The 27,852-nt window shown below is 39.4% G+C and overlaps 1 protein-coding gene across 6 annotated transcripts in view; it reads right to left on the reverse strand.

Moving 5' to 3' along the window:
* The window catches only part of LOC103353396 (unconventional myosin-XVIIIa-like), a 118,693-nt gene that overhangs the window by 59,616 nt on the left and 31,225 nt on the right, over positions 1-27,852 (reverse strand). For 3 of the 6 annotated variants that reach the window (XM_008276357.1, XM_008276358.1, XM_008276359.1), the window contains 8 exons: positions 10,578-10,665; positions 8,752-8,858; positions 6,923-7,099; positions 6,334-6,544; positions 4,573-4,715; positions 3,477-3,577; positions 2,095-2,158; positions 1,770-1,914 (listed from right to left, as the gene is read on the reverse strand). In XM_008276357.1, coding sequence (XP_008274579.1) covers positions 1,770-1,914; positions 2,095-2,158; positions 3,477-3,577; positions 4,573-4,715; positions 6,334-6,544; positions 6,923-7,099; positions 8,752-8,858; positions 10,578-10,665 — 1,036 coding nt within the window. Of the gene's footprint in view, positions 1-1,769; positions 1,915-2,094; positions 2,159-3,476; positions 3,578-4,572; positions 4,716-6,333; positions 6,545-6,922; positions 7,100-8,751; positions 8,859-10,577; positions 10,666-11,298; positions 11,365-14,441; positions 14,589-16,107; positions 16,171-18,399; positions 19,651-20,785; positions 20,816-21,228; positions 21,338-25,379; positions 25,480-27,852 lie in introns of those variants that run through there. The other 3 variants (XM_008276354.1, XM_008276355.1, XM_008276356.1) reach the window with 3 other exon arrangements.

Consider the following 27,852-nt stretch of genomic DNA (forward strand, 5'->3'; position numbering starts at 1 on the left):
TTGCTTCAATAAATACAATTACATTTTGAAACTAGTATTTTGTGTTTAATTGGGTTGCCTCTGTTTTACGCTAGACTGTGTTTGAAGATCTAACACAGTTTAGTATGAGGCACAAACAAAAAACAAATAAATCAAGAGGAAGTCAAACACTTTATCACAGCAATGTGCAGGACCAGTTGCAACTCTGTGGCTATTTAGGGGTTTTCTCTGTCGGGTTTCAAATCTCTATCTGATACAGGCACATTGAGGCTAAAGTCACGAGCAGTGTACTAGACTGATCACACAGTGTAATTACAGGTCTGCTGCTTGACTTAGGAGGCATCTACTGACTACATGTATTCACAATCTGCTTTTGTTATCATGTGTTACAACCCAGCAAAAGCATCCTAGTTCATTACTTCTGAACATTTTCTTACTTATCTCTAGGGGAATTTAGCCAGAAGTGTATGAACAACCCTGTCATTTTGCTAATGTTTACTTATGATGTTGGCTTGTTTTACTATGTTTGGTTTGAACCACTACATCATACAATGGAATATCCAACAATAATGAGATTCCAACTTTGTGGCACTTTTGTGATTCAGCATTATAGTGCTCCCTTACACAAAACCAGCTCTTCAATAGATGATTCTCTCAGTTTCATGCTGTACCTCTGTGACTGGCCTGCACAGAGACTGACCCTTCAAGTTGAAAGCATTCAACTGAGACATCAGTGTGGGGTAAAATCACCTCATGAGAAAACCCATATTCCTACTTGCCATTGCAGTCAGCATGCTGCCTACTGGGAACAATGCATTCAAATGTAAAGCCTGACACCTAGTGGCAGTTGGCAGAAAGTCAATTCTAATTTGTTTTTTGTTTTTTTTACTTGTCCAACAAGTACTTGTGTTTAACTCCTTGGTGATGGCGAGCAGGGAACGTGTAGCCATTAATGTCCAAGTAAAGAGTAGATGGGCATAAATACATGGTCGGCAGGGAACAGAAACTTTTGTTGTGGGGTTAAACCAATTGCTCTGATACATACATAAGAATAAGAACATTTACCCTCCACCAAATTCAGAATGTACTAACTGGAATCAACAATAGAAAACAACTGAATGACAGCAACTGAACTATCACTTAGATTTCACACTGCTGACGCGGTATTGAATTATTTGAGCAGGGTTTTATGTCCAGTTGTTGAACACTAAACACATAGTCAGTCATTGTTATTTACCTCCATGGCTTCTACCTGCATTGACAATTTGGCTATTAAACAAAATGACATATTTTACAAGTCATGGACATTATATTAACATTATATAAACTAAAGTGAACATAGAGGAATACAGGGAAACATAGATGTGTTTTAGCAAAAGACAAAGGGCATGACATGCATGGATGCTGTTAGAGGCATGCATTTCTTTAGTCAGTTTTTATTTAGTCTTTTCATTAGTTAATCTACTATTATTTACTTACACACTTAAAAGATACATCAAAATTAGTGCTAGTGATCAGTTTTGTGAAAGGAATCAATGTCATTGGTTTTATTTGCGGCAACAGAGGCAATAAAATTGTCTGATGTGGAGAACAGGAGCTGGTCCTGAGCTCTGCTCAGCAGATGTGGATAATTTTTCTCAATGTGCCTTTTTTAATCTCTGAAGTGTCTCTAAGCATGCACAGATCTGATGTTTCCATCCTCATCATGTAACAACCCTTGGGTTCACAGAAACAGTGGTCTTCTGCTTCTGATTTGATGTATTTGCAGTCATCCAGATGGGACATCCTACCTTTAGTGGCCCCTGCAGCTCCCAAGTGGTAAATGGCCCCCAGGATAAGCCAGAGGGCCTTCTGCTCTTCACCAGAGATTCCCAACACCTTCATGGCTGCCTGCAGCTTGGTGAACTGCTGCAAGGCTCGCTGCTTGTCTTCAGGCTTAAAAGATCAAATCAGATCAAACTTCACTGATCCTGGAGGTGAAGGTGAAATGTTGCAACAACAAACAGCTACTTCCACATACTTCATCAATAGATATTTTAGATGGGTCAGCAAAATAAATCAAACCCTAAAAAAAAACAAAAAACAGATCTCCACTGTACCATCTATTGGTCATACCTTAGACTGTGGGAGGATTCCAAAAGCACTGTTCTCAGCTATGTGGTTCAGGTGCAGCTCCGTTCTGGAGAAGAAACAATATACTGGGATCAGCAAGCTTCTCAGTGTCAGTGAAATGTTTTTAGTTGTACATGTTGTAATATTAAGGAATCATCAACTGTGTGTTTGATTATCAGACAAAGACTATGTGTTTTTGTTTGTCTAAGAAGCTGTTGATTCGTTTGCTCATTTATTCATGTATTCAAAAATCTTGGACAGCAATTGTGATGCTCACTAATCTGAAGGTTCTACACAAACAAATTAAGGTGCTGCTAAAATGTTGAGAGCACACTAAACAACACCTAGACCAACAATCATGGCTTCCATCAAAGTACTGACTTTTTAGACTTCAGAGCCCAAAGGTCATTTTGACGGGCTCTGTTAACACAGAGGACGTCCGGGCTGCCAGCTGCACCCCAGCCGTGTCACACTGTATTTGCTTTCTGGCGTACTACTTCTATTCTCTTCTGTTGTAATTTAATGTGAAATACATGCACTACCCTAACACAGCTTTTCATAGTAAAGCAAAATGATATTTTGTACAAAAGGTGAACTCCGATTTCAGAAAAGAATATAAATTTGGATGAAATCGTGACAGGAGAGAGAAATACAAAGAAGACTAAACTCTTCAGAGAGGGCAGCAGAAGACGAAATCTCATCGGAGTGAGGTGAGCTGTGGCTCTGACCTGAAATCTGACCATACAAATGTGGTATTGCCTCTATTTTACACCATTTTTATGTTAGTTCAGATTTTTCTAGGATTAAGAAGGATTATCTATGAAGTCAAGTTGACTTAACTTGCATGGCCCCATATCACAAGTTTCTCTCAGGTGGCTTTACAATCTGTACAAATTAGAACACCCTCAATCTATAGACCCCTCGATTCAGAAGCAACAGAAGAGGGAATCCCTTATCCTGAATAAATATGCAATAAATGTGTGTATAGTGAAGGAACATAGTGAATTTATGATATGAAAACTCTGAATGATACTCAGGCTTCTGCAATCAAATTCTTCGAAAGTATAAAGGAGATTTAGAGAGATCAACGGGATTATTTGATCATCTACTGACTGTCCAGTGTGAACAACTACAGCAGACTTGTTTAAACTGGTCTGATCCCTTCAGAACAATAATCATTTTAACATTTTTCGAGGAGGGCATCAACTTAAAAATCAAAATGAATAAAAAAAATTGAAAAAACCGACAGATATTATGATCGCACAATACAAATATATATAGAATTTTTCATCAACTTCTAAATAAAATGATAGATTTAAATACTTTACAGTTGTGCTACTCAAATGCCGTATTTATTTGAAAAAAAGAAAAACGAGAAGAGTTACCTCAGGCTGCTGTCAGCTCCAGCCATCATGTAGTAAAAGACATTGAAGGTGGACTCCGCTTCAGGTCGTCTGCTCACCCTCAGTTTCTCCAGCAGCATCGTCTAAGCAGAAGACGACAACATGAATTTCTGTTTCTATACAAAGTGCCGTCATTTAAGTTGGTTGCAGCGTGTATTAGTGTATTACATTCAAGTGTGCCTGTTTGGAACACTGGGTGGTAAGAAAAAAATAACAGGACGAGGCTTTCTCTCACTGCACTCTCAACAAGGCACTCTGGGGTGCTTTCTCTTCAAAGTTCATGCAGCAGTAGTTAAGGTGTGATTAGCCCTTTCTAGTCTGCACTGCTTACACAGCACCACACTGTTGCTCTTTGTCTAAAATCACCACGCTTTCAGTAATCATGAGCTTCAGCCTGTTGTCTGGAGGAATCCATGCTTTGACTGGGCTAAGCCATCTTTGCAAAGCACTACTGTCATCATTGACGACATCTTTGAGTCACTGAGTCGCCCCAGCCCCAGACTGATTCATAGATTGTCGAATCTGAGTATAAGGCGACTATTTCCAAGTCACATTTCATGTGGCTTCCTCCTCTCCTTCTGCTATCTGCATATTACCATTTTCAAATTTCACTTTGCAGCCTTCAAGCAACAACCTACATGCTGAAAACAAAGTTTTGCAGAAGATTTGCATTGCGCGATAAGGCAGTGAGTTAGCACAGCAGTGCTCATCTCCCTGCATGCAAAGGTTCCACCAAAATAATTCTACCTGCTATTTTGCAGCAGCACCATCAATGCATTGTGGGATTAGCACCGCCCAAAAAGATTGTGATTGGTTGAAACAAACAGAGCTTTTTTGTCCCCTGTTGCAGAGGCCAAACGATTATCCAGCACTGACACAGTGCTGTGGAGATATGTCTGGATATGCGAGACTACTCCAGTCCTATTGTAGGCGGCTGTTGTATGATTCTTTTTTTTATGTTTCTTTCTTCTGGCGTATCCAAACACCTTCACATTCACCACAGCACTTCACATCATTTATTAGTCAGATGTCTGAAGTTAAAGAGGTGGCAAGACAGAGGTATGTGCATGTGTGTTACCTGGATGGAAGCAGAGGCCACCTGCCCGGCCTGGTCAAAGTCCAGGGACACTACATGGGAGAAGCGGCTAGCGTTGGTGTTCATAGAAGTGGAGCTGTTGCCAAAAGCCTCCAGGATGGTGTAGACCGCCTGCCATTTCTCAGCTGTGTCACCAAAAATGAATAAAGGTCACATCATTTGTTAGTGAAATGTTTGCAAACTAACTGTCAACGTCTTACTGAAAATCCACAACTCTGTTCTACCTTCTAATGTTTTCATTAAGTACCTGAGCAGTTTGTCTACAAGCTACTTGTACTTGTGCAGATGACAAATATGAAATGTCCCACATTGCTTGGAGTGGTTGCCCTGACAGTAAATATGACAGTCTTACAGGTTTTGTTAGTCTAAATGCCAACACCTGATGTTGCTTAGAAGCACACCTGTAACCCTGCCCTCTAACATTGTTAGTGGATAAAAGAAGTAAATGGAAGACAAGGTTTATGCTGAAAGACTCTGAAATATGGAAGTTCATTTGTGCACTTTTCAAAAAACCTTCCAGTGAGCCCTGAATGAAACTGAATTTTGGCAATATCTAAATGCCCACTGATTTTAAAGAAAAAAAATATCTCTCATAATCTAAGTGTGAACTTTTTTTTTCTTCTTTTTCATTTTGTACCTGTGATTTGAGATGGGTTAGATGGTGGTGGGAAAGGTAAGAAAAGGTTCAGGACGTAGACCACATTAAGTTTTCTGAAGTACATCAGAGACAGCCACGATTCTATTAAGCCTGCAGTAGATAATTATACTGATCAAAAGCTAAAACAACAACGCTAAAAACACAAACTTTTGCTGTGACTGCACATTAAATCAAACATTGTTCTAGCTGAGGTGTAGCTGCTGAAACTGACCTAGTGACTGTATACAGCAGCAGGTTTGTGTAGCAAATACTGAATACCAAATTCCATGTACTCCAGGTGCATTATAACAAAACCTGTCATTATCACCACTGTCATATCATTCACAAATATGATTTTGTTTTTGTTTAGACAGATTTTCACAGCATAGGGATTTGTGTTGTCTGTTTAAGGTTCTACAGGGAACACTACGTCCTCCTTTAGGCCACTTTGTTGAACTAATGGACAGCACCTTCTGGAATACAAACTACTACATGGTCTCACATAGAGGCAGCTGATTTGGTCAGTCAGCTCTTTCTGTGAAAAATATACTTTGAAGTTTTTAAATCAAACATCAAGGAATTGAAACCAGGCACTCACTGCTGTTGGTATTTGCACCCATGTAGTATGTTATTAGATATCAGGGCCTCCATAAATCGTTTTTTATTGAATAATTCCAACTAGCTTACAGTAATGTATGGCTGATTGTACTGTTTGTTTAAGAACTGTGCAACACCTTTTTTTAAACTATATATATATATATTAAAATTATTTTTTTTTATTTCATTGTTGTTTACTGCAGCAAGATCCTTAAAATACATAAATAACTAAAAAAAAAAAAAAGAACAACAGTAAAATGACTGAACTAAATTGCCCTGTAAACATCTTGTTAGGAAATATTAGTGACACTTCTGGTGTTTTTAGTTTTGCATTTACATAAACTGATTCAGATAAACTGAATAAACTATTGCCGTGGTGACCGTATTGCCATGCATGATTTTTTTCCAGTTTCAAAAAGTCTGGGTCATACTACGTTCAAGAACAAGTTATATATTGTTTTCCATTCTGGTATTCTCTCAGAATTCCTCTATTCCATCTCGGGGCTCACCAGAGAAGATTTTGCCCGTGCTGCCGGCAATGGAGACCAAGTACTGGACCAGGTGCTGGCAGTTGGTGGTTTTCCCGCTGCCAGACTTGCCCAGCAGTACAACTGACTGATCTTGCCGGGTGGTGAGCAGATTGCGGTAAGCTGACTGGGCAACTGAGTAGATATGAGGAGCAGTGTCCTCGCGCCGACAGCCTTTGAACATGTGCATCACCTGACAGGGGAGTAAGAGACAGGACAGTGCACACAGCAGGGGAGGGGCACAGAAGAAGGACAAACACAAGAGCAGAGAGGCATACAAATAGAAGTTATCAGCTGTCCCAGAAATTCTAGACGAGTTGCATAATTTTGCATCACAATTTAAATGTGGAGATGAAAGCAGTGTGAAACTGCCTGAATAACATTTTATGTTCTTTCAAGAAATATTCCCATCTGCTGAGAGCTACACAAGAAGTCCATGGTAGAAATTCAAAGCATTAGCTCAGTTTGGAATTTTGAGCTACAAACACAAATTGCTTGTGATTTTTCCACCCAAATATAACAACACACAGTATGGTGGTATAACAGCCCTGCTTATCAGTCTTCAGCTTACTTTCTCAGAGTACATGGAGGGTGTGCTAAGGGGGTTGATGACCACCATGTTGGGTCCAGCATAGGAGTGGATGAGGTTGCCTCCATAGCGCTGGCGCAGGCAGTGCATCACGCTGGATTCATTCAGATAGAGCAGTGAAGCCAGGTCCTCTGATCGGTCATATGATGGAGGGTTGGCCTGCACATGGAGAGAAAGATCACAACGATGGCACTTAAACTGAAACACTTGGTCCATTAGTCGAAAAAAATGAAATTGGCAACTTTTCTTTTTAACCTTATTAAAGCCATTTTTTAAAGCCGTGAATGCTGGATGTTGTTAATGAGCTTTCTAACCATATATTTTTCCAGCTATATTGTCCCAATCTATATATAGTTCTATACTCTATAGAGTTCTTCCTCTATGCTTAAGCCTGGCAGGCTGTGGGGATTTCATTACACTGGCACAAGCCATGGTTATAATTCTGATTCATCTTTTTTTTTCTGCAGTTGTCCTGCGCTGAGATCAGCAATAAATTTGGTCCATATGTCCTCCCACTGTGCGAAGGTGGTCCATGCTTTTACAATCACATCATGCAGAAAGTTGTGATGCCTTCATGTCAGAGCATCCTGAGTCAGTGGATAAACAAACATGATGATGACCTTGCCAACTGATTTGGTCATCAATTTTAGTGGAGTACATCGAATATTCGTTGCATGCCTATTATAGACCAAACAAAAAATGGGGAAAATAATCCTTCAAAAATAAAAAACAGTCTTTAGTTGTGGCCCTAGAAGGCATTAAACTGGCAACAGAAAGACAGTTTACCACATACAGAAAGTTCAACCTGAGCGGGGACATTCCTTGGACTGTCAGTTGAAACTGAAGCTGGTCTAAGGTCCAGTGGAACTGTAAAATGATCCTTGGACAGAACTATGTCTGAGTTCAAGCATTTGAAGTTCAGGGGCATCAGCAATGCTGAGAGCCTGGGAAAACCCCAGTGACTCTTATCGTTCCTTTATGTGCCAGTTGTACACCAATATCAAGTCTAAAGATTTCTGGATTGACCAATCATCAGCCAAATAACTGTCACTGTTTAACTCTGGTCTTGCTGTTAGAATTTTGGAAATAACATGATAACAAAGTTGTCTTGTTGCATTGACTGCATCTTAAACTTCAACATACATCTTAACTTAATTTTAAAATGTGGCCACGTAAGTAAATTTTAACTGTTGGCAGCAGGCATAGATTTCCCAACTGTCATCTGACCTCTTCTGCACCTATCCCATTATTCCTGAGGCTGTCAGTATCCTCTGTGGCCATCTGTGACAGCCTGGCTATCTCTGAGCCTCTCTCAGGTGGACTGAATGACCGGTAGAGAGAAGACCTACTTTATCAAATCTGACTTCACTGAGGAATAATTCATCAAAGTCAGATATAAATATGTCGAATATGACAAGAAAAATGATGAGTCTTCAGCTAAATTTCTGTTCAGAAACATACAAAATAACTTCTACAGGATCAAACAGATTATATACATAACTACATGTTCATACTTACGACACTGAAATATTATGAAACACTGTGATGCACTGAAATACTGTGAAAAGATGTGGAATGCTATGATCTCCAACAGAAATTTTCCTCAACTGAAATGAAAATATCTGATAATATTCACAACATTATTCATAATGCTCAGAAGTGATTCTAAAATTTAAAAAAAAACTGATGTCAATACAATATATATTTAGAGACATCTTATTTTAACCAACAGTTTATACAGGAGCAGCTGAATTGGTACAGATCCCTTCTCATGCACTACTATTAACCATTTGTAGCCATGTCCAACTCACCTTTTCTACATCGTCTTCGTCCACATCCAGTAATGTCCCATCACGCTCCAGTTTGATCTTTAACTTGCCCTCTGGCAGGGAGCCAGGCTCTGTCTTCACCACGGTGGCTGGCAAGAGAAAAGACAGAAAGCACTTCTATCTGTTAGTCTGTTAGACCTCATACTCATCTACGTACCTTAACTGGCTAATTTCAAGGAAAAAAACAAACAGAAATCTGATGTTCATGTTTGAAACTACAGACTACCACAACTCAACTTTTTCACTCCACTGACATGAAAATCATCTGATAACTTCCAACCACTTGCATCGAGAACTGAAAAAAATTTCAGGGCTGCTGCTACAATGAAAAGTTTTAGAAACATGGCAGAGTAATATATGAATTAGATCAACTCTTCTGTCGAACAGCTGCACTGCACAGTATGCTACGAAAACACTAAAAATACTAACTACTACTTAGAGGTTTAAAGTGTTCTAAAATAATTCCCAAAAACAGACAAAAAACAGACCTATGGAAACATTGGACTACAACTTCCCAACGCATAGCTTTTCAAATCGTGAGAGTTAAGCTTTTGAATAGTAAGATAAGGAAAAATCTATTTCATGCCCGTGTGTTAAAGCTGCATTAATTCATATTTATGGAGAGAAGTGATGTTTCTGTGCTGCACATCATACTCAGCAGCACTGAGGTCTCTGCTGCCCCTCTGTCGTTATTCCGGCCAGTGTGCCTATGTATAGTCAGTAACTTAGCCATGCCTGCCACCTAGTGAGAGTTATAAAATCGCATACAGGACTGCAGGCCAAATCTGAAAAAAGACAAACTGGATAGATTTCGGTAGTCAAGTCAAACATCATTCTGACCACACAAAGCTAATTTATAACCACAACTCAAGAAATCATACACTAATTATAACAAAATGTGCAAATGCCTAAAGGATAAAATGATGAAGTGGTGATATTTTGTATGTAAAATCGGATCAAGATACAAGATCAAGTCTGGACACACATGGGTATAAAGTGCAACTTGGTGGGGACATACAACCATGAGGCAGTTATTCTAGTTGATCTGTTTATTTGATTAATAAACTATATTTAAGAGTAATTTGAACTGTGTAATGGTAATATTTGATGACAGCTGGATTAATATTGAATTTACAAATATTTACAGCAGTCACATGTTACAGAGAGAGCTGGGAGGATGAGCTAAATAACTAATTACTAAAATAAATTACACGATTACAGAAGCTGCAAGGTGGCTCGGTGGTTAGCACCGTTGCCTCGCAGTTAGAAGATCCCCAGTTCGCATTCGGAAACCCAGGATCTTTCTGCATAGTGTTTGCATGTTCTCCCCATGCAGTGTGGGTTCTCCCTGGGTTCTCTGGCTTCCTCCCACAGTCCAAAAACATGTTGAGGTTAACTGGTGATTCTAAACGTCTGTAGGTGTGAACGTGAGTGTGCTTGGTTGTCTGTCTCTAAGTGTAGCCCTGTGATAGACTGGCGACCTGTCCAGGGTGTCCCCTGCCTTCACCTTGAGTTGACTGAGATAGGCTTCAGCATATCCAGATTCATATATTCATTATAATCGCATTATCTTTACTGTGACACATATTCATAGCAACAAGGATATTTGAACTGGGATTTGTTAAAAAAAAATAATAATAATAATAATAACAAAACCTTCTTTTTTTACCAGTTACTACTTTGGAAGGCCAAAAAAAAACAGGGTGATCCAAAATGTTGAGATTTGAAAGGAGAATATAAGGATATAAGAGATGTAGCTACATGTGTATAAAAAAAAAATAACAATAATAATAATGATCTCATCTCACCCAGGGAGAAGCCATCTTTGTGGACAAGCCAGACTTTCTCAGATCCATACCAGGCCTGCTCTGCTGCAATCTGCTCTTCTGTCTTCACCTGAAAGGACAAAGATTAAAATTACTGGACAGCAAGGACAAGAAAATGATTAGAATCAAATGGTGTTCCACAGGGTTGGTCTGAAACCACCAGTGTTTCCCGTGTGATACCAGCACATGCTCAGGAGTTTAAAAGGAAAAACTTGTCAAAATGAAAACCATGCAGTTCATTGAGCACTCCATGCTCCTCCAGGGTGGTGTGTGGGTATGTGAATGTTTATGTTTGTATGGAAGAAACTTCAAAACAGACACATGTCAATATAACAAGCCTCAGCGGTGGGTGAGGGGGGACTCAATGGTGACCCTGGTGATCAAAATGCCAGGAATTAGCTCAGTTCAGTGAACACACAGGAAAGAAAAGTGAGGAATGAAGACAATAAAAAAATAAAAAGAAAAACATGTAAACAAATTAAACACATTTTATAAATATGTGAAAAGCACGATTTTATAAATGTGAGCCCATGAATGAAGTCATAACTACTGACAACATACTTCACAAAATTTTGAATGGAAAACGTGAACAAGACACACTTCACTGTGCAAGCAAAGGGACAAAGCACAACACTCCACAGTGCAGGGTGATGATGGGGCGAGCTGGTGGTTTAATAACACTCAGGCACAGTGCAGGCCACACCTGGGATTGCTTAGCTGCAGCATGAGATGCCTGGAGGAGCGTTAAAGGATCCTCTTCCACTGATCCCTGGTGATTTTGCCAGCATGAAGAGGTCAAAAGTCACAGTTATATATGAGCATCACATGTTATACAGACACACACGAGAGTTAATATACAACAGATAAGCACACAGAAAAATTGAAGTATCATCTGCATAAATGTCGACTGTGTCAAAGCATCTGAACATCCATGCAAGATGAGGATCCTCTGAAATAGGAAAATAAGTGTGGGTTGAGTGAATAATGTAAGACAAAGGATCTAAGCTATGTTAGGTGAATGGTTGATGGCTGCCACTGGTTGCCTGTGGAGTTAGGTTGGCATAGTTTAGCCCCTACAAAGAGTAAATAAGCACAAGAACTAGAGTTTTCTGTTCTGAGAAAGACAAGTTATGTATGCTTTGCACTCAATTAAACAGAAATACCTCTTATTCCTTTCCCTTCTATAACTAGAATATCCTTTTAATTGAACAAATGAACACTCAGACTATCTTTAACATAAAATTCACAAGCTGGAAAATAAAGGGACTATTAAAGTTAAGCAAAATGAAACAGGTTATGAGCAGGATCAAACAGTTCAAAACAAAAATTTTTCAAGGCTTACATGCAACATACAACAGTTATGCTGGAGGTGTACTTATTCACAGAATGATGCCACTTCAAACTATTACAACAATCTGAGATATAGCTTAAGGTACTAGTACTGTGTCCACTTTATGAGCATTTACATAATTGGAGGAGATTTCAATTGTGCCGTAATTCCAGGAACAGATGGCACTACAGGTTGTGTTACCAATAAGGCACATACAAAACTGTTAGACAATAAACTGGGGATATGAAGTTGGTTGAAGTGTAGAACAAGCAGAAATCTTGGAAAAAAAGTAAATTTTGTTTTCATGCTGTTCCCAAGTGAGCTCTTCTCAGAGATTCAAAGCTGGTTGGTGATAGCATAGCAGTAAGCAACCATGCTGTTAGTTCTTTCATACTAACAAGTTTTTTTTCACAGTCCCCTGAAAAATTGAATTCATCACAACAGTTAAAGAGCCCAGACTTGGTTAAATTTATGTAAACTATAACATTTAGTTATTTTGAGTTAGATACAGATCAAACTGGCACCAACACAAGTCAGAAGGCATCCTAAGCATACATAAGAGGAGAAATCATAGGCAATACAAGCTCAAAGGTCAAACAACAACAAATAAAGGTAGAAACGTAGGAAAAATTAAATAAATCTTTAGAGATAGATCTAAATAAAAGGGATGAGCCAAGAACACATGCTTCTGTGTTTCTTGTGATAGCCACAGAGAAGTAATTATCTGCTGATAAAACTACAAATAGTTTAATGTGTCTGAAGTCATCTTATTACGATCAAAAACAAAAGAACGCCTGGCATGGTAAATGTATGTAATAGTTTAATGACTTCTTCAGGAGCCTAACAGTACATACCATTAAACATTAATAACAGTCTTAGAGAATTTTAAGAATATTTATGTAGATCAAAATGCCTCCGAGCCTCAGAGGAAGTGTAAATATTTAATTCAATTCCAGACACTAACAGAACATGGAAAGAAAAGGGAGTTAGATAGTTGTTTAACAACTGAAGATGTCTGATAGGCTTTCCAAAATATTAACAATGGTAAAGTGCCAGGGCATAACGGCCGACCATTTTTTAAAATACTTGTTCCATGCTTGCATTTGTATGCAAGATTTTATCAGAACGGGACTCTTTTACCCTGTTCAAGGCTGAAAATGATAATGCTGATTTTGAAACAAGGCAAACCTTCTACAGATTGTTCCTCATTTAAACCAATAAGTCTCTGTCTCAAAGATATTCTGAGAAGTCTTAGCAGGGAGATCAGCACCTTGTATACAATGTCTAGTTCATGACAATCAGAATGTTTTTGTGCAGAAGGGTTTCTATCCACACAGCATCCACACAGCAGTATTTGAAGTGAATGCTCAGTAGGCCTTCGATAGAACAGAAAGGCCATAATTATTTAATTATTATTTCTTGAACAGATGCAGATTGGGTATAGACACCCAACAGCAAGAGTTTTAACAAACAGTATGGTTTTTTAAATCAGTCGCTTAGATAACACTGATGAATAACATAAATGACATTTGTCGCCACTGTCCTTAATACTGACCATAGAAGCCTAGGCTGTGTCCTGGAACACAGGAGAACAGGAAAACAGAACATCTGTACATGCTGACAGTGTGATGCTTTTCAAAATAATTTATCCATCAGCATCAAAAACTTAATACAGCAGATTAAATTGTTAGAGCAGGTGAAATGTTTATGGGCCAATGAAACAAAATGGTTGCATGACAACAAAAAAGCATCAGCATCAAGGTCTATCATGACTCAGAGCTCGGAGCATCTAAATGTATCAATAAGCCATACAACACTCACACAGATGCTATGTTGAGAGTAAACACCATACATGCATGCACTATGCCTTCAGCACAAAAATACATCACTCATGCAAACAGCTTCTATCAGTCTCATTAAAAGGAGCGTTTACATCACGCCACATGTTACAAACTGCAGCTCATGATGACAAAACAGGACAGACCTGCCATAACATAATAAAGTATGATGCATAAAAAGAAAAATCAGGAGGCAAAAAAGTAGGCTACTGTAAAAAAAAAAAAAAGCCCTCAAAGTAAAGAACGGCCAATTTCACCTCTGTGCGACTATTTTAGCACAAAGACTGAAATCAAAGGGAAAAACTGCTAGTTGACATGTCTCTGCAAAAGAAAAAACTACAGATACATAAAAATAATTTCATAAAAAAGCCAATGCTTCCTCTCAAGTTCATCCTTTGCAGCTTGAAAAATTGTCTTCAAAAGTATCTAGACAAGACAATAACAAAAAAAAAACTCCTAAGTGGACTCTGACAATGTGGCTCAGAATAGAATTCAGGTTTCAATCAACGCTATGACAAAAACAACAAATCTTCTCAATTCTATTCAAGTCAGGGCACTGACTGGGTTAATGCCTATAGCCTGTCAGCTTAATGCAGCTGCACCTTAATGTAGACTTTGGAAACTTTAGAAGGAGAAAATGGTGAAAAGGGGGAAAGTTAGAAGGATTCCAGGCCTTACACTCCAACAAGCCACACGAGTACAAATTCCAGCCAGGAGGCCCAGAGGAAGACTGGAGGGCTGCGGTACCTGGAGGGAGCCCTGGGGCTGTGGGGCTGCAGGGACGGAGGCTTGGACAGAAGATGAAACACTAACTGCCGGCTCCAGCTTAGCCACAAAACAGCCACAGAGACGACAGCCAGCAAAAGCAGTGTGAGTAAGACATGGAGTGAAGGAAAGAGAATGAGGGAAAGAACAAGGAGAAAAAAAGAGACAAGGTCAACATGGAACTTTGGATGAAGAAACTGCACTGCACAAAAGCAACAGAAAAAGAGAACAGACACTTGACAGAGTAATGGACAAGTGAAAATGGCTTTACAATGAGCAACCATGGGGTGTAAATGACTCCCATGCAGTGACAAAATGACAGCGTTTTTGAGAATGCAGATCAGTTTAAACAGATAGTTATTGTTTAACTGGTAGGGGAAACATTAGTAATGTGTTACTTGAAATGGAATGTGCTATAAAGCTAAAGAGCAGAGCCAGAGTGGAGTGCTGTAAAGTGAAAAGAATAAATCATCACCAGAGGATAAGTACTAAGCTATTTAGCAGCAGGACTATGAAGATCAGTTTGTCAAGTTTATGACAATAAGTGATGCTTTAAGCATGGCTTGTGCCCCAGTCAGAATTTTACTACGTTATCTAATCAAATATAATTCAGCAGCTCTGGCTTAGAGCTTAAAACACAAAGGCTGGTTCTTTTGCAAGTCAACTCCCAAGGAGCATTTCTGCAGGAAACCTTTCATCATAGAGAATATATCTTTTCAGATACATGCTCTAGCAACATTAAAATGAACACTGGAACTTATTGTGAAACCTGTAAATATATGGAATAGTTTCAATATGAACACTTTCGGACACTTTCTAAAGTTGATTTTGGACAAATTCAGCACCTGTTGTGCTGTCAGGTCTAGTGTCTGCTAGATTCAGCAACATAGTTCTGAATTTGATACCGCCTTGATTTGCACCTCTGACATGTTTCCTTCCCTCCTTTCATTTTTGTCCATAGCAATGTTGGTACTAACTTCATTCCAAACTGATGGAACAAAAAAAATAAAATTCTCTGAAACAAAGTTGAAATAATGCAAACGGATGGCTATAACACCGCAATAAATATTCCAGAGACTCCCATGTCCTAAAGCTGACACACACTGAAATGGGGTAGCCCCACAGCCAGAAGCTTTTCCCTTTCCAAACTGGCCATAGGTGTGAGTGTGAGCATGCATCACTGTCTGCCTCTATGTGTTAGCTCTGTGACAGACTGAAGAATTGCCCGGTGTGTACCACGGCTCTCATCCCAGTTCAAGCTCAGCTGGGAGAGAATCCAGACCCCACTGCTGCCCTGATGCTAGCTAATGGATGATTGGAAACACTGAAGGGATCATCAGGATCTAGCTGGGCATCTTTAGGAAATGGGATTTTTGATTTTTTTTATAAATTAATTTGGACATTTTTGTGGGTATTTTAGGTTAGGGCAATGAGAAGGAGGATGACATGCAGTAAGCCAGTGTTATTCATTTTGTCTCTATAAATGCTCAAGGGTTCACGGGTTAGTGTGAGAGCTGACATGGACAGACAAACACAATTCAAGATTTGATATGCAGGACAGCACAGCAGGGTGATTTACAGGGGCACCGAAGATCCTCATCAGGCGTCGCTGAGCCTCCTCGGTGGGACTGAGCGATGCCTCCTACAAGGCAAAGCAGCAACACATTGACTCTAAGCCCGCTGATAGAGATGAAGCAAAGCTCATGACCACACATACACACAATGATACTAAACATATGGACATGTGATTTATGCCTGGTAAAATAAAATAAAATCAGACCATGACAACTGTCCTGACTTATGTTCTTTATAGAAGACTGCGAGCACACACACACACACTCACACACACTGCATCATCACCATCACAATAGCAGATTCAACTACTGTGGAATCAGATTTGAAGACTGTTAGTACTACTGCGAAATAAAGAGTGGTGCTTCAAAACAGCATGCACACTACAAAACCAATGTATTCACACACACAGGAACACAACTGTCTGGTTATGGGAAGAATATTTGCAAAAACAACAACAAATCGAGCATGTGGAAAAAAAGAGAGCCAGCATACGTTTCACTGAGTCAAAGCAATATACTACAACCATAGCTGTTTTAAGGTTTTTTTTTAAAACTACTATCATTAATTATCATGCCAACAACACAAAGGCAATGTAAGAATCGATACATTTCATTTGTTTTTCAGAACTACCAAAAAATAAGTCAGTGGCAACCTTTAAGAATCTAGATGCAGGTTCTCAAAGTTACTGTAGTGCTCAGTGACAGCATGTGTTTTCAAGTAAACTAATAGCCAGGCCTTAGTTACACAATCTCAGCAAAAACAGCTTTTTGGTGTCCCATTCTTCCATCTGTTCAGTTCCTGGAGATTTGTGCTATTCGTGCCTTTTCATGAGTTTTCCTTCGAGTCCCTCTCCCAGAAAGTAACACTGCAGTACTCGGCACTACATAGCTCTCCTGGGCATATGAAGTCCCTCGTTTCACAAAGTCTCTGCTTGGATTCTGCCTTGATAAACAAAGCTTGTGAGCTACATTCTTCTATGTGAGATCTCAAGGGTGGAAAAGCTAGGAACTGTCATCCCTGTTTGTTTTGACAGTAGCCTCGGCCACAAAAAGGCTTTCAGGCTGAAAAATCTCAACAATGGCAAGTTCCTAAAATCTGCAAAACCACAGAAGCTTCCATAGTCTCTAACAATCGACACTGTTCTATTTGGAGACCAAAACCAAAAGTTTGGGGGGGAATGAAAACTTAAGGGTGACAAACAGGTCACCAGAATGAGAAAGTGTGGTCAGAAATTAACCTTACTTCCTTTTCCACGACTAATGTAGGCGTGCCCAGTAGCAATTTTAATAAATAATCATAATCAGTTCATGATAGAAGACTTGTCCAGTGCCCAAACATAAAAGAAGATACACTGGAAGAATGTATCAGAAACAGCATATAATAGATATTTTTTGTTTATTTGTGTAGCTGTCCCAAAAGTCGTAATACCAGAAAAGCCAATAGGGTCATTATAAAGTGTTTATCCCAATAAACCAAAACAGTTCATGGCATTTAAACCACTACTTTACAAGATGCCTTGTTGAAGAGTGTTGGCCAAGAAGAAACTGTGACCTGATCGGGGACAAAAGATATTTATACTAAGAAAAAAAATAGTTAGAATAACACTCCTTATCTTCTATGATTGAATCAATTCACAAATGCTAAAGACAAATTTTTGTAGTGTCGATAATGGATTTCTTTTATTGACTAAAACAACAAGCATCATCAGAATCAGCTTGCTTCACTGTCCGTTATGCTTCCTTTAAAGCTCAATTTAGCATCCAAAATGGCTAGCTGCAAAATATGAGACCTGAGCCTGACCTGAGTCTATATGTTTCCTTACTATTATTAACTATTCGCTGACCAGGTTGGTGCACAGCGCTACTTCTTGCTGGCCAATGAATATGAATTTTCAACACTCAACAGTCGTCACTGAGGACATCATTTCCTTTCCTTGACTAAAGTGTAGACTCTGGAACAAATGTAAACCAACTAACCAATAAACCAACTGACCTTGCCATCGTTTGGCCCTGTCACTGTTAGTTAAAAAGGAAAAGGTATACTTAGTTAACTTTTCCTTCATTATTCTTAAAAATGTTGCAATATATTCTACTCATTTTTATCTTTCACAGCCATCTTACAATGGCCATCAAGTGACTCAAAAACTGTGCACAGATGGGGTTACGCAAATAAGTGGTGCCTGTTAGCGAACCACACCCGGGTGCTCTTTTATTTCAAACATGCATTTCAAGTGGCCAAGCATTTTCCACACCAAGTCCAAAACGTTGACCTGACATGCAGAGTGTGGACACTGTACCTCTTGTTGACTGACAGCAGGCTGTTGAATGGGACTGACTCCTGAATGGACAGACTGTGGACCAGGATTGAGACGGGGAGGATCGGGGTTCACAGGAGTTTCAATTGGAGATGGTTTAGTGGTTGGGATGAAACGTGATGGAGAAGAAAGAGAGGAAGGTTTGGGGGCCGCTGGGCTTTTAGAAGGAGGGTTGGCAGTGGTGGGTTTTGCAGCAGCAGTTGTATTGCGTGCAGGTATGAAGCCAGAAGGTGGAGCCAATGGTGTGGGTTTGGGAGCTGGGATAAAGCCCACAACTGGTGGGAGAGATAAAGGTCTGGAATGAGGTGATTTAGAAGAAGTTGGAGCTGAACCCACAGAAGCTGTGCTCGCTGTGTTTACAGCAACCACAGGAGAGGGGGCTTCCTTTATAACTGGAGCAGAGCTTGCAGGTTTGTGATTAACATCCTGGGACTTTGGGGTGGTTTTCTCGTCTTTCTGCTCTTCTTTTGTCTCCTCTGGCTGAACAATTTTCTCTTTCTTCTCATTTGTCTTCTCCAACTCTAGTTTTTCTGGCCGTTCTTCTTTGCGTATTCGTGGACGAGGCTCCCTTGGTCTGCCTCGAATCAGAAAGTTTGTCAGTCCTCGTGAAATGTCATCACTGTCTTCTGTTTTGATGACATCATGTTTAAAAGAGAATCCTGACATCATGTGGGCCTTAGACACTGAAGGTAGGGCTGGCACTGGTACTCCTTTACCAGCTTCGGCAGAAATTTTGGCTGTTTCTGCAGCTTTGTCTGAGTTTTGTGTTGGTACAGTGGTCTCTTCCTCTTCAGTGGGTAGGACCTTCCTGACAACACGACGAACCACCTTGACTACCTTCTTACGTGTCAGACCCTGGTCATCTGTACTTTCCATCTGGTTAGTGCTGGTGCCTGGATGGTTACTTTCACCATTCGCTGTACCATTGACCATATTTTTAGCTACTGTGCCATTTTGTTCTTGCTTACTGTTAAGAACTGGCTTTGGACTCAAAGGAGCTTGTGGAGGTTCAGGACTCCTAAATTGTGCTGTCGTCTTGGACAGTGGCTCAGGACTTCTGAAACGCTCTGGCACTTTAACAGGTGCCCTGACTTGTGGTGGGGAAGGACTCCTGACCCGGGCTGCTGACTCTGCAGGGGAAACTGATGGAGGACTTTTTGCCCGGAATAACCCCCTGCCAGGATCAAGAGCTGGTACTGATTTGGCCCGACTGGAAAGTCCATCACTGTCTGACTACTCGCAGAGAGGAAAAATAGAAGTTATAAGGACGGAAATAATGACTGAAAATCCAAGTATCTTGTCTTTAGACTAACAACAATCATAATGTTGAAATGTTACACTGAACTCAGCGGGTCTGCACACATTATGTCAAAAAATGAGGCAGACGCTTAAGACATATCAGCATAACACCATTCCTAACCCAAACAGACAAGCCTTTACCCTTAATGCAATATTAGACAACGAACTGTGTTAATTAACAAACTTTAGTATATTACTGGATGATTTTAATTTACCCTCAAGTCAACAGGATTACTGCAAGATCACCTGCTCTGCTCTTAAGTGACATACTTAAGAGAACTTGTACAGTGGCACATTTTTCTAATACCAGTGCTGCCACTGCTTCATTTGCAAACTTCAAATATTCTAAAGAACTCATCTCACTCTTAGGTAAAATTTTAGTGAATGAAACAGAAAAAGCAGAAATTTATAGTACTTAAGGGCTTCCATTCAGCTGATAATAAATCTAATGAAAATGACCCTACTCACACAGAGGTGCCATTCATCAAGCTGTGTGAGGTTATCATAAATTTGCAAGTATACATTTTTTTTTCTCAAAACACTCGCACTAAAAAGTGAGAGGTTTATAATATGAGCAACTGGCCCAAGATTTTGTCAAGTGTGATCGAAAAAAATGTTGAGTGTATAACTGCAAAAATTAGTTATCAATCAATTAGTTAATCTGCAGAAAATTAATCATGAACGATTCTGGTAACTAAATAAGCGCTTGTGGCATTTTACAAGCAAAAATACCAACATTTTCTGAGATATGATCTTATTTTTGGTCACAGTTTATTAAATTATCTTTGGATGATGGGTTTTCTCGCATTTTATAATAAATATTACTATAAATTATCCTCATACATTGGTTATAACAATAAATATTAGTTGCAGCCACAAATGTGTGCAATACTAACTTCCAATGTGTTAAGTTCTATCTAAAACTACACACACAATATGCAAAAAAAAAAATGGCCGATCAGTCTTGTTATTCACAAACAACAAGACCTGATTGCTAGTAAGACAGCTCTAACATGACTCCGTTGACCAGTAACTATGTATCCCACTATAAAGGACAGCATTTACTTACACTTGCTCCTGGCTTGTTCTCGTCTTTGATCTAAATGTGTTAATATAAAACAGGAAGCCAAATCAAAACCTTGACAACACATAAAGCTGCTGTCCATTACACACCATGCAAGCTTTAAAACATGCAAAAACTCCTGGAGATCTCTGTGTAAAAGTAAGTTCTCCAGTGCAACATCTCCATCTTGAGATACAAACACTGTCCTACTGTTTTGTGAAGTAAACCCTGATGCACCCACTGCATTGGAAGCGCTCTGTTCAAGTGTCAAGCAAATGGCAACGGTGATACAAAGTCAGAGCAAATGGGTAGCTACCATACTGTAACACTGAGTGAAAGCCATTAATATTCTTAGTGTCACAAGCACACTAAGGAAGCACACACATTCACACACAATGCAACACCATGCATTCTAAGAGTGCTGTATGAAATGTCCAAATGAGACTTCCCTTTTGCTCCCAGAAGGAAAAGCGAGATGAGAATGCCATGTTGGCTGATCTGCTGTCATAGGCTGTGATGGATGGGATGACAGCAAAAGGAGGAGGATGTGGAGGGGAGCTAGGAGAGGAAATGTGGTGAGATTACACATGGATAGATGAACAGAAACAAGGATCTTCAAGTAACATGAAACATTGAATATTCAATTCAATTTTCAACAGTAGAGAATGGAACTGAAGCAGGTTTAGAGAAATGAAAACACAAATTGCAAAAGTACACCACCTGCAAAAAAGACAAAAGCCTTCTAAAAACAAATCAAAGATAATCATCTTGATAGCAAACATATAAGCAAAGTAGTGAGCTGGTCTTGACCCTGGTATTTTTTTTTTATTTTTACAAAAACAAAATGCTAAATGTGAGGGTGACGCATACTTGTGGCCAGGGCTGCAGACCAACCTCATCCTCTAAAAATACTGGAAAGGCTTATTTTAAACTGCTTAGTGACAACTGCATGTTCATAATGTTAAGTACTTTGTCTGTCTGTCTGTCTACCCAGACACATCAGTAACTTTTCATTCATTTCTCTTTATCTCCATGAGTAGATCATGGCAAACTTGCTTCAAACGTCTACTCAGCCACACTGTTTTATTAACCAACACAAACAGGTCCAAGCTAAGCAAACTACAAGCTTAAAGCCTTCTTTGAACTCTGAGGCAGGTGAGAGTTTCAGCTTCAACTTCAAAAAAAAAAAAAAAAATCACTGCCATTTGCTTTCAAGTGAATATACAGTATGTATATGTGATAGAGCCATTTCTAGATCGGTGCCGTCCAGTTTTTGCCTTTGAATTGGCAAATGAAAATTAAACACAAAACATTTAATGTCAGTTTTAGTCATTTCACTGTTTGACAGCAGCTCTGATATGTTGTAAAAGTGTATTATTAAAAGGAAATTTCTTAATTTTGTAAAAACAAAGCGAATTTCCAAAAATCTCACTTGGAGTTGTTTTGAAGTCTTTGGTTTAACAAGATGAGCACCAACAACTGGAAGGAGCCTCCAGAACAACTTTTACTGTGTACGGAGCAGTGTTCGGGTCTAGCTCAGGATTAGTGGTTCTTATCAGTGGTTGCTAAATTAGTAAAGTGACTAACAGGCTTATTTTTGGATTAAACAGTAGAGCTGTGAGTGAGGCTACTCTATCTGAGAAAATCAAGCAAAACTTATTTTTCGAATACGAAACTCTATGGTTTGACAAAATAGAGCATGACACAATTTCATACCAACTATCACACCAAACACAGTAAAAATTCATATTGTAATATTGTCAACATTAACACGACTCTTTCAAGGTAGTAATTTGTTTGTTTTCTCTTTTTTGTTTCACTGAAATTAAAAAAAAAATGTAAGTAACTTGTTTGAATTTGCAAATACCATGTAAAGACTAATGCATATCTCAAATTAAAGTCCATATGCTGCCAAACTTAAAAATAGGAACATGACACTGCAGACTGGTACAGCAGTGACAGCATTACACAGTCACTCATTTGGGTTGTTACTGTGTGATGGGAGGACATTGGTGTAACAGAGACCTGACTCAATAATATTAACATCTCACAAAGAGGAGCAAGCCAACAATAGCATACATGCAGCTAGGTCAAGATTTACAAATGCACAAAACCACATCCACAAGTGTGTCTCAGGAAGGTTTGCAAAGGCGTTTTTGCAGGTAAAAAAAAAAAAGAGAGACTCATGTCAGGGGGTTGCTGAAGCCTATCCCAGCTGACTTAGGGCGAAGGCAGGGTACATCCTGGACACGTCGCCATGTCTGTAGACTGTGGGAGGAAGCCGGAGCACCCTGTAAGAACCCACACAGGCACTGGGAGAACATGCAATCTGCACACGGAAAGACCCCAGGCCAAGATTCAAACTTAGGACTGTCTAGCTGCGCTAGCCGCTGCATAACCATATTTGATTAAATTTGGCTACCATCCCCTTTGAGCTAACCACCTTGTGGTGTAATGTACTCTGCTCCTAGCGCTCCTGCCACACTTGGAATGCTCCCCAAAAATCACATTCAGCAAGTGCATTGAGCACCATACATCCATCACATGCCATAGATCTCCTTCAGTGTGTCAAAATAGCAACCCTTCATTTTTGAAAAGAGGAAGCAGTCACAATTGCGTTGGTGCGGCGAAAGAACTTAAACATTTTCAACATGCAGGTTCATTGTCATGACGAAAATGACTCGTATGCTCCTAGTGCACTCCTGACCTGAGATGCCTTCTTCAGTCTTAGAGAGTGCAGACTCTTTGACAGGAAAAGACTGCTGTTTGGCCTATAGGGTGTAACCATGGATGCAAAGGTCGGGCATGAATTCATCACAGATTCCAACACAAAGGTGCACCTCCAGGCAGTCACAAAAATGCTTGTAACACCGGTGCCAATGCTGATTCCATGACATTATGTGGAATCCTGACTGTGCCACAGCAAACCTCTTAGCGATAGCGTTAGCCTAGTACCTTCGTCAAAATGAGTTCCAGCTGCACTATTTGCTAATACAAATGAACTTTTGGAGTCTTTTCTGTATAACAGGCACACTAGGAATGCCTTCGGAAGACTGTGGTGTTTATTACACCTTCAGCAGTGTCTGCTACCGAACAGTCCAAACGCTGCTCCGCTAATTCACCAGAGCTGCTCTGTTCTGAAAATGTGCTCTCTGTCTCTCTGTGTAACAAACAGCTTTCATTGGCTTTTAGTAATTGGCTGTTACTCATGACATGTGACAGCCAATCAGATAGAGCTGTGGGTGGGACATTGCTTGAGACCACAGAGAGAGAGAGCTGGCTGCATCAGAGCCAAAGGAGCACACTTAATATATTTAACGATAACTGGTCATTAAAAAAAATGATAGTCGATTGGAAAAATGTCAATTATCAGCCTCAAAAACATGTCAGGCCAATAACTGTTTGATTCCTAATAGAGGTCTCATTAGAAAAGGAGTTGAGAATTAATCATCTGATCTAAAACAGACCCCAGGAAAACTCAAACCTACATGCTTAAAATAATTCATTTAAAATGTTTCGGAGGACAGTTGTACCTAGGCCAAATGACCTGATCCGATCAGAAATGTGTTTAACCTTAACAGACCTAAGCAAAGACAGAACAGTAACAGTAGGTGCAGCCAAAAAGAATAGTTTTAATTGTTTTTTTCCTTTCATGGATCACTTTCTTCGTTTGCATGACTTAACACCCAAAGCTCTTGTGATCATTTTGACACACAACGTGTTTGGGGCTAATGGAGACTGCACTTGGGTCTGCTGAGGTATTACACATACCGACACACAGCTTCTTAGACAGTCCAGTCACAACAAGTCATGCCACAATTTAGTTTGTCTGAGCAAAAATAGAAAGTAGCTGAAATTATCCTTACAGTGATTCAGATATTTCCAGCCATCAGTGGATGTCAACATGTGCCAAAAACTTCAACAAAATGGAATAAACTAATTTTCAAATGAATAAAGGTGTTTCACTGTTTTACAGCTTCCATTCCAACTAAATCTTCAACTCAAAGTGACACATTTCAACAACCAAAACTGTGACATTAGGATACAATTCAACCTTAAGTCTGACTTAATACTGACTTATTGCCCCGCTCTTACACAGCAGTATATAGAATCAGTTAAAATGCAATTGATGTGAATAAAACAAAACACCAAACATTGATGTAATGAAAACCTGGTCAGAGTATCTAAATTAATCAGGTTCAATATACATCTGAAAACCACTGACTCATAAAAGTGCACACAGGTTAAATCCTAATATTAATCCTACATTTCCCATCAGCAGTTGAGTTCTCACTGTATCCATGACACTAACATGTAGACCACCTCTTCAAAGCAGCCGACCACATTCTGGCACACCTCTACTTTTAAGTTCTACCATTGTTAGTGGTTAACATCGGGGTAGAAAAAGGGGAACTGTCAAAAAGAAAAAATGTACTATTGTAAAATACCAGTTTCAGTTTGAAAACCACACAAACTGCCCCCCTTAGCCAACTCTAGCCTAAAAATAGTTCCACCGGCTGTGGAGCCTGGAGGCCAAATGCTTGCCATACATTTTCCACTCCCCCACTTTTCGTTTCACGGTTATTTCAAATTGTTCTACCTGTAAGTGAAGCAGTTCCAAAATTCTTGTATCCCAGTAGAACCCCAGAAGTCACAGATTCAAACAAAAGCCGGCAGACATGTAGGAGGTCTGAACGAGTGGCGAGAGAGACTCACAGAGTGAAACAGCGTGGCTCAGGAGAGAGGGAGCGCTGTGATAGGCCGGCTATTCCTGATGGTGGACAGACAAGAGATGTGGGGACAGCTGTTGTGATATGAGGGTGTTAAGGGGGCTAAAAATAGGAGCCTCAGCTCTCCGGCCTGTTGCAGAGATCTGCCATGAACTCCCCCCACTACTGCCACAGTCCAATCAGCAGTCATAGTGTTCAACCACACATGCTTCAGCAGTTGCTGTCGTCTCAGCTGCTTCTGTGTGTGCGGATTTGTGTGTGCGCGTCCATGTGTGTGTGTGTGTATCTAACTGCTTATCTTACAGGTCAGCAATAGTAAAATACAAGGTTTGCAAGTAGATATGACGGCGCATTTAGAGTATTTTCAGGGTTAATCTGACACAATGATGAGATACTGATGCTCAACTACATATGAAGCTGATGCTACATTCACTCAAGCATACATACATAGAGAGTCATAGTACCACTAATCAGGGCCCCAGTCACTGTCCAAACAAAAGAGTGCAGTGTTTACAATTGAGCTAAAAAATAGGCAGGTAATTGCTTTCGACTTTGCACAATGAAAATCTGTCTCTCTGTTGCAGCTCAGAAAGTGTGAAGGACAGCGATGTAGAAAATAATCCCATGTGAATGCACACTCCTGCCAGTAAAGCATAGAGGTGAGTACAAAAGGTTTTGGCTTTGTTTTGGATGACATTTATAGATACCAACATAAACACCTGTGACAAATACTGGCTGACAAGACAGCTTCCTGTCTGTGGAAGCTTGGCAGAAGAGGAATATTCCAGCATGATCACGATCCAAAGCACACTGCCAAAATCACACAAGAGTTTCTGAAGAAAAAAAAATCATGGAAAACTGTGACCTGGACAAGTATGTGGCCTGACTTGAACCGAACATTTTTGAGGTACTTTAAAGAGAAAGGTAGAAAGGTAGGTAACTCCTATGGAAAAAAACACAGGAAAAAGATTGCCAGAACTTCTCTCCAGAAATGTGTGCAATACTGGTATGCTGAGGAGGAATGAGTCTGTCACCAAAAATAATGGTGAAAATATGAAGTGGATTTGAATTTTGTATTTTTTTTTGCCTTGAGTACCTAATGTAGGGTCAGCATTTTTAATGTAGTGCATCTACACTGTTAGATTTCAAGCTACATAAGAGCAAATAAATTAATGTTCAACTTGGAAGTAATTGTAGAGTATTGAGGGGTGTAGTGACTGCTGTTGAATGACGGAGAAGTTTTAACTTGCGCAAAAATTTACTTGCATGCTTAAACAAGATGTTATGACTTCACTTACACCAACGCACATAAAATCAATAGATGCTTCTACAGCTATTCAGTCAGTACAGTTAGTGCATGTGCTGTTTTAAGGACAGGTCATTTCAATTTGTTGGAACAAAGTGAGGAAAACGTTCTACCGCCACAGTAACAATATAAGCATGCTGATGTTTACGAGGTACTATGTACAAAATGCTAATCACCTCAGTTTAATTATAAATTAAGATGTTAACATTTGTTAATTAGCAACATTAAACGCATCATTAAAAGAGAAAATGTTACTACTGTCTAAAACCATTAAAAATAGTCCGTTCACACTAATTAAAAAAAAAAAAAGAGAGAGAAATAATCAACAAGTCCTCACAACTGAGAAATTGAAACTTTCTCTGGCATTTTTAGCTAACTAACTGTTTTAGCACCAGAGTTAACGCATAGGGATGACATGAAACAGCAAAAATGCAAAGGAACCATAGAGCCTCATCTCAAGTGGTACAACAATGTAAAAACACTCCATTACAAGCAACAGACCTGCATGCAAAATCCATTCCATTTGTTCCACCTGATTACAAATAAGCAATAATGTCTACTAATCATTTGTATCAGTCATATCATCATCCCAAAAAAACAATATTGGCCACTTTATACACATCAATGTATGCAAGTGCATTTTAGCAATGCAGCCTGTCAAGGTGGAGTTAGTTTAAACTACTACAAATACAGTTAACTTTGTCTCGTGGTTTCCAACTTGGTGCCTGGACATCTAACATAATAAATCTGAAAGGTCACCAGATGATTCATGAGAGAGGAAAGAGAAAAAGGTCTGATAAACACTGACAAACATTTGGTCTTATCATCTCTTTAGATACTGCACAGTTATTTGAAACCATGTGAGAAGATTAGAGTGGAAATCTTTATTTGGTGGATCTTCTGACAACTTTATATATGATGACTTCCCACTGCTTTTTGTAAAGCTCATATCTAAAAAGTTGGAGACCACGGGTTTAAGATTTATTATTGTCTTTAATGTCACATCTTAATCACAAAAGTAACTTGCAACTACAGCT

Source organism: Stegastes partitus, unplaced genomic scaffold (genome assembly GCF_000690725.1).
Source record: "Stegastes partitus isolate 25-593 unplaced genomic scaffold, Stegastes_partitus-1.0.2 Scaffold70, whole genome shotgun sequence".
Lineage (NCBI taxonomy): Eukaryota > Metazoa > Chordata > Actinopteri > Pomacentridae > Stegastes > Stegastes partitus.